We start from the raw sequence: 15,300 nt of genomic DNA on the forward strand, positions 1-15,300 counted from the left end.
TTTTTTTTTATGGATGGGCGCTTTTTATTTAACTTCTTTTGGACTGATGCATGCAACACCCGCTGAGTGGCATTAAACAGCTTGAAAGATCAAAGAACATTTTTAATATAACTCCGACTAGATTCGTCTTAAAGAAGAAAGTCATATACACCTAGGATGACTTGAGGGTGAGTAATTTGTGGGCTAATTTTCATTTTTGGGTGAACTAACCCTTTAAATAATTTATAGCATTAGCTAAGTTTTTTTTTTCATACATAAACAAAACTGACATTAAAACTGAAACATTCAAAAATTAATCAGAAATGAATCAAATCAAATTCGGAATGGAATACAGTTTGTGAATTAGAATCTAATTGGATTGGGAATCTGTGCCTATATCCAGTCCAACCCCTATAATCAAATCTTTGAAAGATATTCTGTGCTTTCCTGTCTAACCACACAAGAAACATCAAATGCCAAGGGTTGTTGGGTTTGTTGGATCAGTGTGCCAACCTGTCTGTTGCTGCCTGTTGGGCTGCATGAACATGACAGTTTTTATTTTCATCATTCTACTGTACATCCAACAGCCAACTTTAGTACACATTTGAAATGTTGCTGTTTGTTTTGGCAGTGTGAACCAGCCATAAGTGGGCAATTCTTGGCCAGAATAAACTGCAAAGTGCACCAGACGTTCTTTTGCAAGTCCTTGCAAGACTTCCCATCATCTAGAAAGACACAATAACACATCTCTTACTAAAATACATAATCACACTCTCACCTGTGTAATCCTCTCGGCAGATGCAGGTGTAACCTCCCTCTCTGCGAGCGCACACTCCTCCATTCATGCAGGGGTTTGAGTAACACAGGTTAATTTCAATCTCGCAGTAATCTCCCGTAAATCCGGCAGGGCAGCGGCAGCGCAGCCCTGTGATGGGATGGATGGGCCGGAACAGCGTGGATGGGGAGGCGATAAAGGGAGCAGAGCTGTTGAAGCGGAGAATGCTGATGCACTTCATGTAGTTCTGACATGGCTCACGTAAACACACGTTATCATCAAATGGGAGAACCTGCCGGAATACAAAATACAGCATCAGAGAAGTGTGAGTGTGTCTGTATGTTTGTGTGTGGTCTCACCACAAAAAGTATGGAGGACTAGGAGACCGCTTTTATTTAATTCACATTTCAAATTTTATCCAAGCTGTGTTTTAGAGGGCCGTGTCTTAAAATTCAGCTGAACGTTCATTGGCTGGTTCAATGCTCCTATTCTATCAGCTTAGTAAAATCATTTTGTAAATGCAAAAAAAGGTCATTTAGTGTTGCATTTCAATGTTTTAATAATTTCTAATCGATATATCACATTTATTTTAAAGATACATTTTATATTTTCTTATCTAATGATCTTTACAAGGCAGCTGTTTTACCTCCATATGTGCGAGGGCGTTGAGTCTAGGCCTGTTGAGGTACAGCTGCTCCTCCAGAGCCTCCGATGGGAAAAACTGCCCACCTGGCAATGCAGCGGAGAAACTAACGTTGAGCACCTTTCCTGCATCTGGCTGCACGTTAAACACAAACACATCATCAGGAGAGACTGAAAGCACTGCTGACACCCCTTCCAGGAAGTGAGTGAGCAGCGGGGACAGGAAGTGCTCCTGGGACATGTTCTGGAGTCGCACAGTGATGCTGCTGCTGAGCATCTCCTCCGTAATGATGAGAACCCGCAACACACACTGAGCACTGACGCTGTGAATGCCATCTGAGAAACAGACAGAGTCAAAGGAAGATGAAGTGAGTTAGAGAGCAATAATATACTTGAAATCTACAAGCCTTGTCCTGTATCACAGTATGTGTAAAAGCAGTTTGTCAAATCACTTTAGTTTAGAAGTTAAGGGATAAGAACATGTCTGACAGTTCAGTCAAATATCATTTCAGTTTGCAGTCACACAGTCTGTTTTACTGTTGTAAAGCTGTGTAGCTGTGAGAGTTGTACTACTTCAGAGGTCCATCTCAACATGCAACTGAGTCAGGTTGGTGTCAGTACAGCCTGTGATATAATCTACAGCTCACTGACTGTGAAATTAGCAACATGCTGCTGAGTGAGTCATGTATGTCCATCAAACGCACACATACTTTATGCTCATACACAAACAAAGGCATATAGTGCATACAACTTCAGAAATACACACAGAGAGTTTAGAGCTGAAAAGAGAGTATGCTGAAAAGACAGAGGGATAAAGGAAGAAATAAAGAAAAGATTCAAGGGTTTCGGTAACTGAGCAGATATTGTGTAGGTGAACCTAATGAAAACATGTCCAGGTGACATTTCACCCCAAAATCAAAAGATGGAGGAAGGCATTTTGTTTTGTATATAAAAAATGATGTGGATTTTAAAACTTTTTTCATGACGTTGTTGTGAACAAACACACTACCTATTGATCAGACCTTTTGCTTTGCAAGCATTTCGGGTTTTTTTTGTAATTCTATTCTCATAAGATGCTTACTAGTGTAAAGGTATGTTCACATTTACCATTTTACAGTGAAATTTCACAGACAAAATTCAGTCATTTCAATAGGAATCCATGCAATTAAAAAAAATCTAATATTTGAGTATAAGCAAAACATTTCCCCACACAGATTTTACATTGGATTCAGGTTTTTCCACACAAATTTGCTGCATTGACCAACTGAAAGCTGCTTGGTTTGATATTGGCTTCTTTGTGAATGGTGCTTTGCGCATTACTACACTACTGACAGTGGGCAATGGACTGTTTTTGTCCACAAAACTTTGCTAATGTGACTGCACTTTAAATAGATAGCTCACCCAAAAATGAAAATTCTGTCATCATTTACTCCCCTTCATGTCATTCCAAACCTGTATGAATTTCTTTCTTCTGTTGAACACAAATTAAGATATTTTGACAAATGTTGGTAACAAAATATTTTCAGTTCCCACTGACTTCCATTGTATGGACATAAAATACAATGGAAGTCAAGGGAAACCGAAACTGTTCGGTCACCAAGATTCTTCAAAATATCTTTTGCGTTCAGCTGAAGAAAGAAATGGATACAAGTTTGGAACGGCATGGGGGTGAGTAAATGATGACAGAATTTACATTTTTTGGGTGGCCTATCCCTTCAATACTTTATTTGCTATAATACAATGTTTTTAAATTAGCATAAATTAAAGGCAAATACTAATATGATGCATCAATTATATTTAAATAAAATGTCATTGTTGGCATTGTTCTGCATTATGGGGATGAGAGTTGGGGAAAATATGTATCATAAAAATCTGAATGGCCTAAAAACCGGCCTTGTTTTTCCTTTGAGAGGGTAAAATATTTCCTTTTTAGGGTAAAATATGACCCAGACAAGTTCTTGGCAAGCCTATTGACATGCAGCTGTATACATTCATATGTGTTTGGGTTTAAATATTACAGCCACTGACTCTGAATTTGGACCATTTACCCCTTTTTGGGCTGTGAGTTTGAAAATACACACCATTGCACTATTATCATTAAAGTGACCACTGAAGCATGCAGGAGTGCTGTTTCTGTTGAAGATCTTTGATACTCCAGTACCACTAACACCAGTCCAAGCAATTCTGAATCATGTTATTCAGCATATCCATGCTGTTTGTACAACATTGATGACATTTTCACAGTTGCCTTTCCATTTTCGAAAATGTTTTGGCTATAAAGTGCATGAATACAGTCTTGGCAGCAAGTCATTCTAAAGTCGATTTAAATTGAGTGAAAGAAAATTACACACAGAAGAGGAAATGATTCAGCAGACAGTGAGCAGGAGAGCGAGATGGGGTGAGGGGTGAGGCTGCTGGAGGCTGGTAAGGAGGAGTCAGGGATGTGAAAGAATAAAAGCACAGAAGATAAAATGAATGGGGTAGGGGAGAAAGAGAGACGTTAGATCACAATGTCATCCCCTTAAAATCACGCCTTTCATACTGATAAGCAGTTCTTATAAAATATACCATCCATCCCCCACTTCTGTCTCATGCACACACAGACAGAAACAAGACGTTCTTTTAGACTCAACCACACCTGCCATTTTAATCCATTCACTGTAAAAAATTACGGTGACAATGTATATTCGTGCTTGTATATTATATAACTTATAACCATATATTTCATGATGTATTGTTTATAGGGATGGAACGATTACCGGTTTCACGATAAATCACGATAAAATGCCCTGACGTTTACATACTTTAACTACCAAAATCTGCATTTCACATTAAATTGTACTAATAATCACCATAATAACACAGTAGGTAAAATAGAAAACCACATTATGTTCATCGTAAGTGGTCAGTTCATAAAACAAGGACAATGATCAAATATCGGCCAAATACATGGACAATAATGTATAGATGGTGCACAAAGTCATACAAACTAAGACAAAACACCATCAGGGTAAAACACATAGCACTAAAATAATGCATTAATTAAATAACATCCAATTTAACACAAAATACTAACACAAAGTACATTACTGATAACAAATACGAGAAGAAACAAAACTATTTAAATAAATACTGAGAATGTTCTTTCTGTTTTTTTCTCACCCTAAACTGTTTTTCACCATAAATTGTATTGTAATTCATATATTTTACTCGCAAAAACAATAGATTTAATGTAAAAATATTTTCTAGTAAAATTACACAGAATTTGATTTGTGTTTTGGCTGTAGCATTTTTACAGTTTTTTTTAGTTTTTTTTTTAAATTACAAAAAAAAATTTACACAGTAGCAAAACAAAATTCCAGAAATAACGACTTTCCCCAAACACATGACTAAGTTATTTTTCATTGAAAATCTTGACATTTGCTGTAGATCTCCTTGTTGTGTTTAAGAGAATAGTAGTAATGTCCAATTTATGAAAAACATTTTTTATCAGATCTATTCAATCAATCAGTTGGTCCGAGTCACAAAACTGGTCTAAATAATTAATTCACAAATTGGTGTGATGCAGTTCTCAAGTTCAACTTGCTAACTAAATAATGTTTGTTTTGCAACGGTTAACAGCTCAATGGACGAAAAATAGTCAGTGAATGAATAAGTAAATTGTCGTCTGTTTATCACACATAGTCTGGAGTGAATAGGACAGAATTTCCTTTTTAGGTGAACTGTCCCTTTTTAATCATCCTGCTTGGCTCACCCCACCAAACACTGCTTGCATGTACTCTTTGTAAATTACAGTTTAGCTCAAATTATTTGCAGTTTTCCACAGTGCTAAAGTGTTTGACTCAAGTTAGAAATAAATAAAATCAAGCACAACGTGTGAGCATCTACAAGAGGATGACAGGCGCGGCTTGAAGTTTTTAATGTCACTGGATGTATCAGTGTCTAAGGAGATTATATCCTCCTTTGATGAAATGCTACCCTGTGTGAGAGAGAGGGAGAGAGAGAGAGAGAGAGAGTGAGAGAGAGAGTGTGTGTGTATAATAGAAAGAGCAAAAGGAGTTAGAGGAGGAAGGGTGGAGGCAGGGAAGCAGGAGTGTTTACATAGATGCCAGAAAGATGAAGGTAATATCAAGCATACAAGATATCCGAGGAAGTGTGTTTGTGGGAAAGACTGAGATGAGGAAAATATGAAAAGAAAAAATGGTTTTGGGGGGAAGAGAGGTACAGGAGAAATGGGGGGAGGGTGCGAGGAGGCAGCTGGTTTGATTACAGGATTATAAGGCAGTGACTCCTTACTGACCTCCCAAAAACAGTCCCTGTTTCTCTCTAACACACCACACAGTCAATAAACTAAAAGACACATGGTGCAAATCAGCACTATACTGTATATCATTTTCTGTCATATTCCAATAATCACTGAGGCCTAACAAATAACAGCAATTACGGCAAAATGACAAGTAAATGATCTTAATTACTGTAAACAGTCACAACTAGTGCAGGGGTAACAGACTATGGTTACTCAACATCTAAATAAAACTAAACAAAACATTTATTTAAATGATTAATGTAGCTTACAGCAGGAAAATATTATTAGTCATGCTGATTAAATCAACACATTCGGGCTCCCACAGAGGATAAGTCAAATCATCAGTGTGAGAGTGTGTTTTTGCAGTTTAATATTTGTGTCTATGATGTCTGACATTAGCAATCAGTGGAAGGACTGGAATATGAAAAATTAGGATGACAGTAAAGATATTTATAACGTTACAAAAGATTTTCAACAACTGTTTTTAACATTGATAATAATATAATTTTTTCTTGAGCATCAAATCAGCATATTAGAATTATTTCAGAAGGATTTGACTGGAGTCATGGCTACTAAAAATTAAAATCTGCATCACAGGAATACATTTGGAAATTAAACATTAAAATAAAAAACATTTTTGATCAAATAAATGCAGCCGTGGTGAGCATAAGGGAATTCTTAAAAAAAAAGTCAAAAAATCTTACTGACCCCAAACTTTGAATGCTAATGTATGTCATCTTATTTATGACACTATGACCACAGAGGTGTACAATGTTTTTATTTTTATAATATTTCATAATGTCCTGTTTATCAATAAAATATCAAAATATCCTTAAAACAAGATACATTTATTTGATAAGCCAAGATATTAAGACTGGTTTTTAGAGAATATATTCTTAATTAAGTTTATTTTATAACCCCATTGACAACTTGTATGTGTTTATTTTGGGCATAAATCTATCAAAATTTTGTGAAATGTATGGTTAAAACAAGAAAAAAGGAATGAAATTGAAAACACAATGACAAATGAAACACAATTTCTAACATATTATTTTCTTATACATTTGAACTTCAAGTACAACTATCTCGTTTATAAAGATGTTTCAATATTTTACTAGAAAACAAGATTAAAATACTAGTTATGAAGACGATTTGTAAGTACAGGCACAAAGACAAACAGAACCATTGCATACACGCACGCACACACACACACACACACACACACGCACACACAGAGAGAGAGTCTTTCACTAAAAAGCATATTAAGAGCTGTATGTTGGGTTTCAAAGAGGGCAATTTTCCATTTCTTTCATCTGAAATAATTTTCCTTTGAGCCATTCAAAGCCAAGACCTGAACTCAGTGAGTTTTTCCTCTTTCTATTCCTCCTGTTCAATCACTCGTCTGTCATTCACCTCCCTCCATTTCTCTATTCCACTTGAGTGTTTTGTTATCTTTTCTTTCTCAAACTGTTTTCTTCTTTTTCTTCCTCTACACATTCCCAAAACCCATCCTTTCTTCGTTCTTCAATGTATCTCTCTCTATTCCTCTCTCAGACCCTTTTAATCTTTTATAATCCAGCTCACTTACCCACTCTAAAGTGAACTTTATTTTAGGCTTGTTTTGCACGGGGGATCATTAGAAAAAAACACAGAGTGACTGTGCATGTGTGTTTGGTGGTGCAATTCTATCTAGGAAAACATGCAAATTGCTTCTACCAGCTCACAAAAACATGAAATAAACAAATAGATCTCAGAGGTCCCTAGGTTTTTCAGGTTTCTCTACCTGACACAACAAACCTGATACATGCACATGCTCACAAATTCTCACAACAGCAGCTCACACATTTGACACGCTTTTAAACATTGAAATTACAAATCTAGCACGACCAAAACAGACCCCAGGTCTCAAGGGCCTCCGTTTGTGTGTTTTTGCACACACAAAAAAATAGTGAAATGCTTAGACGTTTGCCCTTCATAGCTGAAATTAGTCACCTGGAAATATATTTCTACCCCCATCAGCCAAGAGGCACTCAACTACAGACACTTACACACATACGCACAAAAACATATGTGTATAAACACACAAACTTAATATATGCTCAAACAGACCGAGATGTAGGCATAAACATTGTAGATGCCTGCATGAACGAATATTAAACCATCTGATTAACCAAACACACACAAAATCTTGGGCACTGGTTTGACAGCTGATTACTGTGCTCTGTTTGTTTCCAAAGCCAGGCTACCCCTAAGGACGTCCTATTACACTCAAAGTAAAGTAGAACAGAGAGAGAGAGAGAGAGAGAGCATGCAAGATAAGAGGCCTGTAATCCTCTTTTAAACTACATTTACCATGTACACACACTTTTATTTTAGGATGCATGCATTATCTCTGAGACCAATACGATTTTGGCTACACTTCAAATGTGTATTTTGTATATCACAACATTAAGGGAATAGCAAAATAAACTAATCACATAAATATAAGCACATCTGCCTTGCTTGGAAATAACAAGATAAAAGCGACACTGAGTTTCAAACTGTCATCTCATCTTACAGACAATGAGCTGCGCTCATTAGAAAACTGTAACTGCTGTTTCTCTGGGTGAAGCGGAATACAAAGGAATTATTTAATAGGAAATTCCTTCAACTTAACCTTCCATTTCCCTCGGGACATCAAAACTCTGATTAAATTGTACAATGCAGAAGAAAGCCACTCCGCTTATTTAGAAACACATATTTAGACTATTTAACCTAACAGAAAAATATGTTCTGTATAAGCGAAAAAAAGGGAGAGAAAGAGATAGACAGAAAAGCAAGGAGGCAAAATTAATGAAAAATGAAGAGCAAAAGGAGGATGGAAACGGAAGGGTGCTTTCCTCAGAGGAGAGAGAGAGAATTTTACCAGAGGGTAACTGAGATGTCTAACACTGCAGTCTTACAAACTCCCCAACCTATATGCCTTACACACACATACACACACACACAAACTGCCAGATAAGGTAAAATCACAGAACAAAATCAGCAATATTGTTCACGTCAAGCAAAAACCCACAAAACCCTACACATCATGTTAAATTTACCATTTTAGTCACCTTGTCTGTATCACCATTTATAACCTTTTAAAAGCCACAATTATCTACACTTCCCAGCAATGCCATCAACAACATCAGCCACTGTGGCCGAACAATGCTCTCCTCAGCACTTACACTCTCTCGTGTTACCACTGAGACTCCTGTTACAGTACTTCTAATGCCAGTAGAAATCATTCCAGCATAAAGTAATTTACATTGATCACTAAATGTCTTTACAGAGAAAAATGCAAGTCAAGGGTCAGCTTTCTCTGAAGATATCTATTATTCTTTCTATTTTTCCTCTAACATAGACTCTCCACACTGACACATTGCCTTCAGCAATATTCATAATAGAGCACTGCAGAAAAGAGTTAGCAAAACCAATTTGACCTGATTTGATTTCATCCTTATGACCTTAATAGCCCTTGCCCCATTTCTTCCTCCCTCCCCCTTTCCCTCACATCTTTCCCTCCCCCCTTGGTCTTACCAGTGACGGTGACGAGCATCGGGGCCACCAGTGGTCGGTTGTTGTCCAGTTTCCGGCTGAGGCGGATCTCCCCACTTGTGTGGTTCAACAGCAGCAGATGCAGATCGTTCCCACGGTCTATAGTGTAGTAGAGATGATCCGAAACATCTGGGTCATGGGCTGGAACTCGTCCAATAACCCCACTTGGGAAGGTGTTGGATCGATTGGATACAAAGTTGTTAAAGATGATTTGAAATTCTTGCATTTGGGGCCCATTATCATTCTGGTCAACCAGTCGTATGCGCACTGTGGCACGACTGACTAGCGGAGCTGATGTGGCCTGGACAACGATTACGTACTCGTTCCGTGTTTCATAGTCAAGGTCAATTAAAGAAGTGAGTTCTCCTGAGAAAATGTCCATTTGGAAGATTTCTGGAATATTTCCTTCCACAATCTGATACATAATCTGAGCGTTTGGGCCCTCATCTGGATCAGTCGCTGTAATCTGAGCTACGACAGACCCAACGGCACTATTCTCCTTCACCAGAACCTCAAAATCGTCAGCAGGAAACACTGGAGCATTGTCATTGACATCCATGACACTGACTTGAATGTGTACAGGTGTACGCTGAGGCGGAACACCGCGATCCACAGCAAATGCAGTCAGCTCGTAGAAGGGAACACTTTCACGGTCAAGTCTCCTGACGGTCCGGACTATTCCCGAGGTTGGTTCTATTGTGAAATCACCATCACCATCCTCTCCATTCTGGAACGTATACTGGACACGGCCATTGGCATGAGCATCACGGTCAGTAGCAGAGATCTGCAGGACACTAGTGAAAGGTGGAGCATCCTCACTGACTCCACCCTGATATCTGGGGCTCAGGAACTGAGGTGCGTTGTCATTTACATCATTAACATTGACCTCCACATAAGTGGTGTCAGACTTCTGAGGGATTCCATTGTCACGAGCAGTGATGGCAAGCGTGTAAGTCATTTGGTCTTCGTAGTCTAGTTCTGCTTGAAGTGTGATCGCTCCACTTGCAGGATCTATACGGAACTGTGGAATATTGTCCTCCAAGTAGTAAGTGATGCGGGCATTTTCTCCAACATCATCATCTGTGGCACTTATGACCACCACAGTGCTGCCAGGAGGCCGGTCCTCATTCACACTTACTGAATAATGAGCGCTCTGGAATACAGGACGGTGTGTGTTGGCATCTGTGATGTTGATGTGGACCTGACAGGTGTCGTGGAGAGTTCTGTCAGAGGCAGTGACTGTTAACACATAGCGGCGCTCCTGTTTGTAGTCCAAAGGCAGTGCTAGTGAGACAAGTCCTGCGCCACTGGCTGTGCTAATGGCAAAGCGATTACGTGTGTTTCCACCGGTAATTTGATATGTGACGGCACTATTTACATCACGGTCAACTGCAGTTACGCTGAACACACTTGTTCCAACAGCTGCATCTTCATTTAGTCTGACGTAATACTCTTTTTGTAGAAATTCTGGTCGGTTATCATTAACATCCATTACTGTGATCGTAACACTAGCTGTGACGGAAAGAGGTGGAGCACCATAATCTCGAGCTTCAACACCAAAAAAGTAGTGCTCTACTGATTCACGGTCAAGTTCTGAGCTCACCGTGACCCAACCAGTGGCAGCGTTGATAACAAATGGCGTATCTGTGCCAGTTCCTGTTAAACGGTATTCCAGGCGTGCATTGTCACCATTATCTGTATCAATAGCTTGTATGTGGAGAATGGAGTGACCGATAGGAGCGCTCTCCAGCACTGTAGCCTGGAAGGGTGTGGATACAAAGATTGGTGGATTATCGTTGACATCAGTAACCTGCACACTCACAATTCCAGTGTTGTTGGAGAGAGGTGGGCGGCCGTTGTCCTGAGCCCGCAGCCGTAGCGTGTACTCCCGTTCCGTCTCAAAGTCCAGCGGTGCTACTACCTGGATTTCTCCAGTAACACTGTCAATCGCAAACTGCCCTCGGCTGTTCCCGCTGATTATGTTGTAGTGCAGAGCAGCATTCCCATCTTTATCCTGGTCCGAGGCGCTGACTCTGAGGATTTCAGAATGTGGCCGGACATCTTCTCTAATGGCAACCACATATCGCTTTTGACTGAACTGTGGAACATTGTCGTTCTCATCCAACACAGTGATATGGACGCTAACGGTAGCAGACCGTGGGCCCGGCTCTCTCCCTTGGTCGCTTGCTTCCACCAACAATGTATAACGTTCATTTGCTTCTCTGTCAACAATACCTCGTGTCGTGATCAAGCCTGATCGGGGATCAATCTCAAACGCAGAACGTGCAACAGCTGCACTTTCTCCAATAAATCTGTAGCGTATGTTAGCATTCGCTGGCGAGTCGAGATCTGTTGCTCGCAGCTGCAGTATAGGATATCCCTCTTCCACGTTCTCTCGAATGGTCTCTCGGTACTCTGTTTGCTCAAACACAGGAGAGTGATCATTACGATCAGCCACAGTGATGGTCACCATAGTTGTTCCAGAAAGGCGTGGTGAGCCATGGTCTGTGGCAGTAACTCGGAAGTAGTGCAGGTCCATGTGTTCTCGATCCAGAACGTGTGTGGTGGTGAGAAGGCCAGTAATTGGGTCGATTTGGAAGTAATCCATGGACCTGCTGTTCATTAAAGGGGCCATGCTATAACTGAGTCTGCCTGCCTCACCAGCATCAGGGTCCTCAGCTGTCATAGTTATGACTGAGGTACCAGGAGGCTGGTTCTCAGCAACCTGAACCTGGTAGTTATACTGGGGGAAATGGGGGTGCCTATTAGCAGCTCTACGGGAGCGCCCAACAGGAGGGACACCTGTTTGTTCTTCGATGTACTCTTGCTCCTCTCCTCTCTGAACTTCATCACTCTCTCTTGCTTTTTGTTTTGCAGTGTACTGATCTTTTTGTGTGTTTTCCACCCCATCTACACTTTCACGTTTAAGCTCATTTTGTTCAGTCCATATTCCCTCTTTGTTTTCATCACTCTCTCTGTCTGACTGAGAGGTGCCATTGCCTTGACCTTTTTCTCTCAGTAATTTTTTCTCTTCTAACACTGCCTCTTCCTTTGTGTCTTCTGCAATCACCCACTCCATGCTTTCCTCCCTTTCTCCCTCTACAGGCTGTCTGTCACCCTCCCCTTTCACCCCGCCCTCTATCTGTCCCTCCCTCCTACCGCACTCAGTCGCGGCTTCCAGCTGCTCCTTTTGCTGACTGACACCCTCAGCTTGTAATGACACCCGTTTACCGGATTTTAATTGCGGCCGCGTGGCTCCCCCATCGGCGTTTAAGCTGTCATAGTCGCCACACTCTGCACGCGCACTGGAGCAAGGATAACGTGCGCTTTCCCCTCTTATAAAGTCGCGCTCTTCACTGTCTGGAACATTTTGGGTTTCATTTGCATTTTGATCGCCAGGACTGCTGTTGTTGTGGTGGTTATTATTACGATTTTTGGCGCAGTTGTTGTTATTGTTACTGTTCCAATCCATCAGCAACAAACTTTCAGTATAGTGGCTCGAGTTAGCGAGCTCATGCACGGAGTCTGGCGCTGCCCACTGAGCGGGTGCTGAATCTTCTCTCGCGCGCTCTGCACGCGTGTGATTGTGTGAGTCACGAAAACGTTTAGGAAAGTTTAGCTCGACTAAGAGGTAGATATGTGATGCATTATGACCCCTGGGAGAGCCAGTAGCAGATGAGTCAGAGTTGTGTACATCGCCGATATACAACTGAGCAGCGCTGATTCCAGTTGATCCATTATAATGAGCCTTTCTGTCATCAAAACGAGTCCCAGTCCTGACCCAGACAGCCTGTGGCATTAAATCCCGAGCATCAGTCCGTTCGAGTGCACAAGAAGACTTTTGTGGACTATTCCGATCAGACTTTGCATGCACAAACTCTACTTTTGAGTTGTTATTTGAAGATGTGGTGTTTGTATTTTCTCTTGCCTGCCTTGCACAAACAGCGTAACGCCTCAGAGAGATGTTGAACCGGTGCCAGTTACTGCTGTGCCAGTCTGGATGCCTTTCAGAACAACCTCTGATCCGGTGTGACTCGAGATAGCTGCTTGCGTCGCTTCCAAGCCCTAGAGAGAGCTGCCACGCGCTCGGTTCTGAGCACCCGCGGGTATTCCTAATGCCTGACCCGTTCCAGCCCTCTCTGGTGAGATCGATAACATTCAGGGGGCCTGAAAGGGGACGGTCCGCTGTCGCTTTATACAATTTATTGGCGTCCGAAACCACATTCAAATAAGAATAGGCTTTTAATAACGGCCGAGTTGGTGTCTTGGCAGCGACAAACTCCCGTTTTGGGTGACATGGGCAGTGGTTAGGCCTGGATATGCTATCCACGGTTCTACAGTTATCCAGCACGCTGTGTGCAATGACCCTGTCCGTGTCGAGGCGCGTCTGTGGCCGCGAGTGCGTTCTAGTCCTTTGTATAGTCCTCTTTTTGCCGTACTGAACCGAAGAGGCGAGAACACGAGAAACAACGCCCTTCTCTCCGCTGCCACCGTTACTCCAAAGAGGCTGGTGATGACAGCGTCCGGTGTGCGCCGCCGGTTCTGATATCCATGCACTAGAATTCCGGTAATCCGGACTCAACGGATCTGAGGGGGGTTCCACTGCACAGGAGCGTAAGCATTGCGTTTCCCGTCCTCGCGACTGTACCGTCCGTGCAGGGTGGATCTTCCAATCGCCCCCAGCCAAAGCCCCCGTTACCGTTCCGTCGGGCAAGCTGGCGATTTGAGCGTCTCCGGGGGCTGGGTGGGTGCACAGGGAGCGGCAGAACGGCCCTGCTGCACTCCCCGGGATAACAGTGAACAAAGAGCTGAGGAGAAGGAGAAACAACAGCGGCGAAAGCGAGCCCAAGTCCAGTAGCAGTGCAGCCATTAGTCTGGTGAAATCCTTTCTCTCTCTCCCCCCTTTCTCCCCTCTCTCTGAACCGAAGTGTCTCTCTTTCTCTCTCCAAACGCCGGCTAAGTGACCAGCTCATCCACCACCGCCCGACTCCTTCCGCCGTGCTCCCCGGTCGCTCGGTGATCCCGGGAAGCTAGCATCTACTCTCGGTGTTTGGTAGAGCTCCGGCTAGCAGCGGCACGAGCGCAGCATCTCTCATTCACATCCAACATGGCTCATAGCGAACCCGGTGCTACCCTCACTCCTCCCCCTCTCGCTTCTTTCTTTCTCTCCTCGCTCTCTCTCTCTCTCTCGCTGATACGGGAATGGTTCGTTCCAGTGTGCGCAAGGCTGTTTCCTCACTCAGATGACGCCATGTCCACCGCTGGAGAGGTACCATGTGACAATCTATCAATATCAAAGTGAAAATTAGATATGGAACGTGGAAATGGAACATAATTTATATTTAATAAATATTCCATAAATGAATCCATACATTTCATTCAAATGATATGTTAATACCTATGCTTTCTATCTTAAAATATAGGCCTATACTGATATCCTCCATAATAACTAACACTTGTAACAGAAGGCCACATGAAGTATCAAATATATCATTTGTGACTTTTACATGAACAATAACTAAGATAAAAAGATAAAACAGCATCCGTGTAACATATATGGAACTAATATAATGCAATAAACATTAAACAAATAAACAAAACAACATTAGTAGGCCTATTTTACAGAAATGTCATGTATTGTGCAGTTAAATATAGGCCTAATATAATTTCCCCAGCAATGCAAGGTAACTTTTTTTTTTTTTTTTTTACCGTTTATTGTTTTCTGTTCTACATTAACTACAAAATATATAATCAACAAATGTCAAGCATAACCTAATTTTTACTTTTGGTGTGCAGAAAAAACTGTATAATAAGGTCAGTGGGGGGGGGTAGTTTTGTGTGTAGCTGTAGCAATTGTTCACCTGTGACGTCATGTCTTATTCACCGACTGATTTCCCGAGGCGTTTTTTTTTTCATTCAATGTATTGAAGTCATATCACCTTTTCTTTCTCCTGCCAGCTTTACCTCCTACTCGGTGGTGAACGTGATTTCATCAAGTACAACATCCTTGTTGATACTG

The 15,300-nt window shown here is 41.4% G+C and overlaps 2 protein-coding genes across 2 annotated transcripts in view; both read right to left on the bottom strand.

The window, feature by feature from the left end:
* The window catches only part of LOC107711915 (cadherin EGF LAG seven-pass G-type receptor 3-like), a 44,514-nt gene extending 30,868 nt beyond the window's left edge, over positions 1-13,646 (bottom strand). The window contains 3 exon segments of the mRNA XM_016517004.1: positions 758-1,046; positions 1,401-1,732; positions 9,264-13,646. Coding sequence (XP_016372490.1) covers positions 758-1,046; positions 1,401-1,732; positions 9,264-13,080 — 4,438 coding nt within the window. The 5' untranslated portion in view covers positions 13,081-13,646.
* Positions 13,647-15,248: 1,602 nt separating this feature from the next.
* Positions 15,249-15,300, bottom strand: part of LOC107711916 (uncharacterized) — a 3,500-nt gene continuing 3,448 nt past the window's right edge. The window contains exon 2 of the mRNA XM_016517005.1: positions 15,249-15,297. Within this exon, the coding sequence (XP_016372491.1) occupies positions 15,249-15,297 (49 nt within the window). The remainder of the gene's footprint in view (positions 15,298-15,300) is intronic.

Source organism: Sinocyclocheilus rhinocerous, unplaced genomic scaffold, assembly GCF_001515625.1.
Source record: "Sinocyclocheilus rhinocerous isolate Xijiao unplaced genomic scaffold, SAMN03320098_v1.1 scaffold1168, whole genome shotgun sequence".
NCBI classification, from domain to species: Eukaryota; Metazoa; Chordata; class Actinopteri; order Cypriniformes; family Cyprinidae; genus Sinocyclocheilus; species Sinocyclocheilus rhinocerous.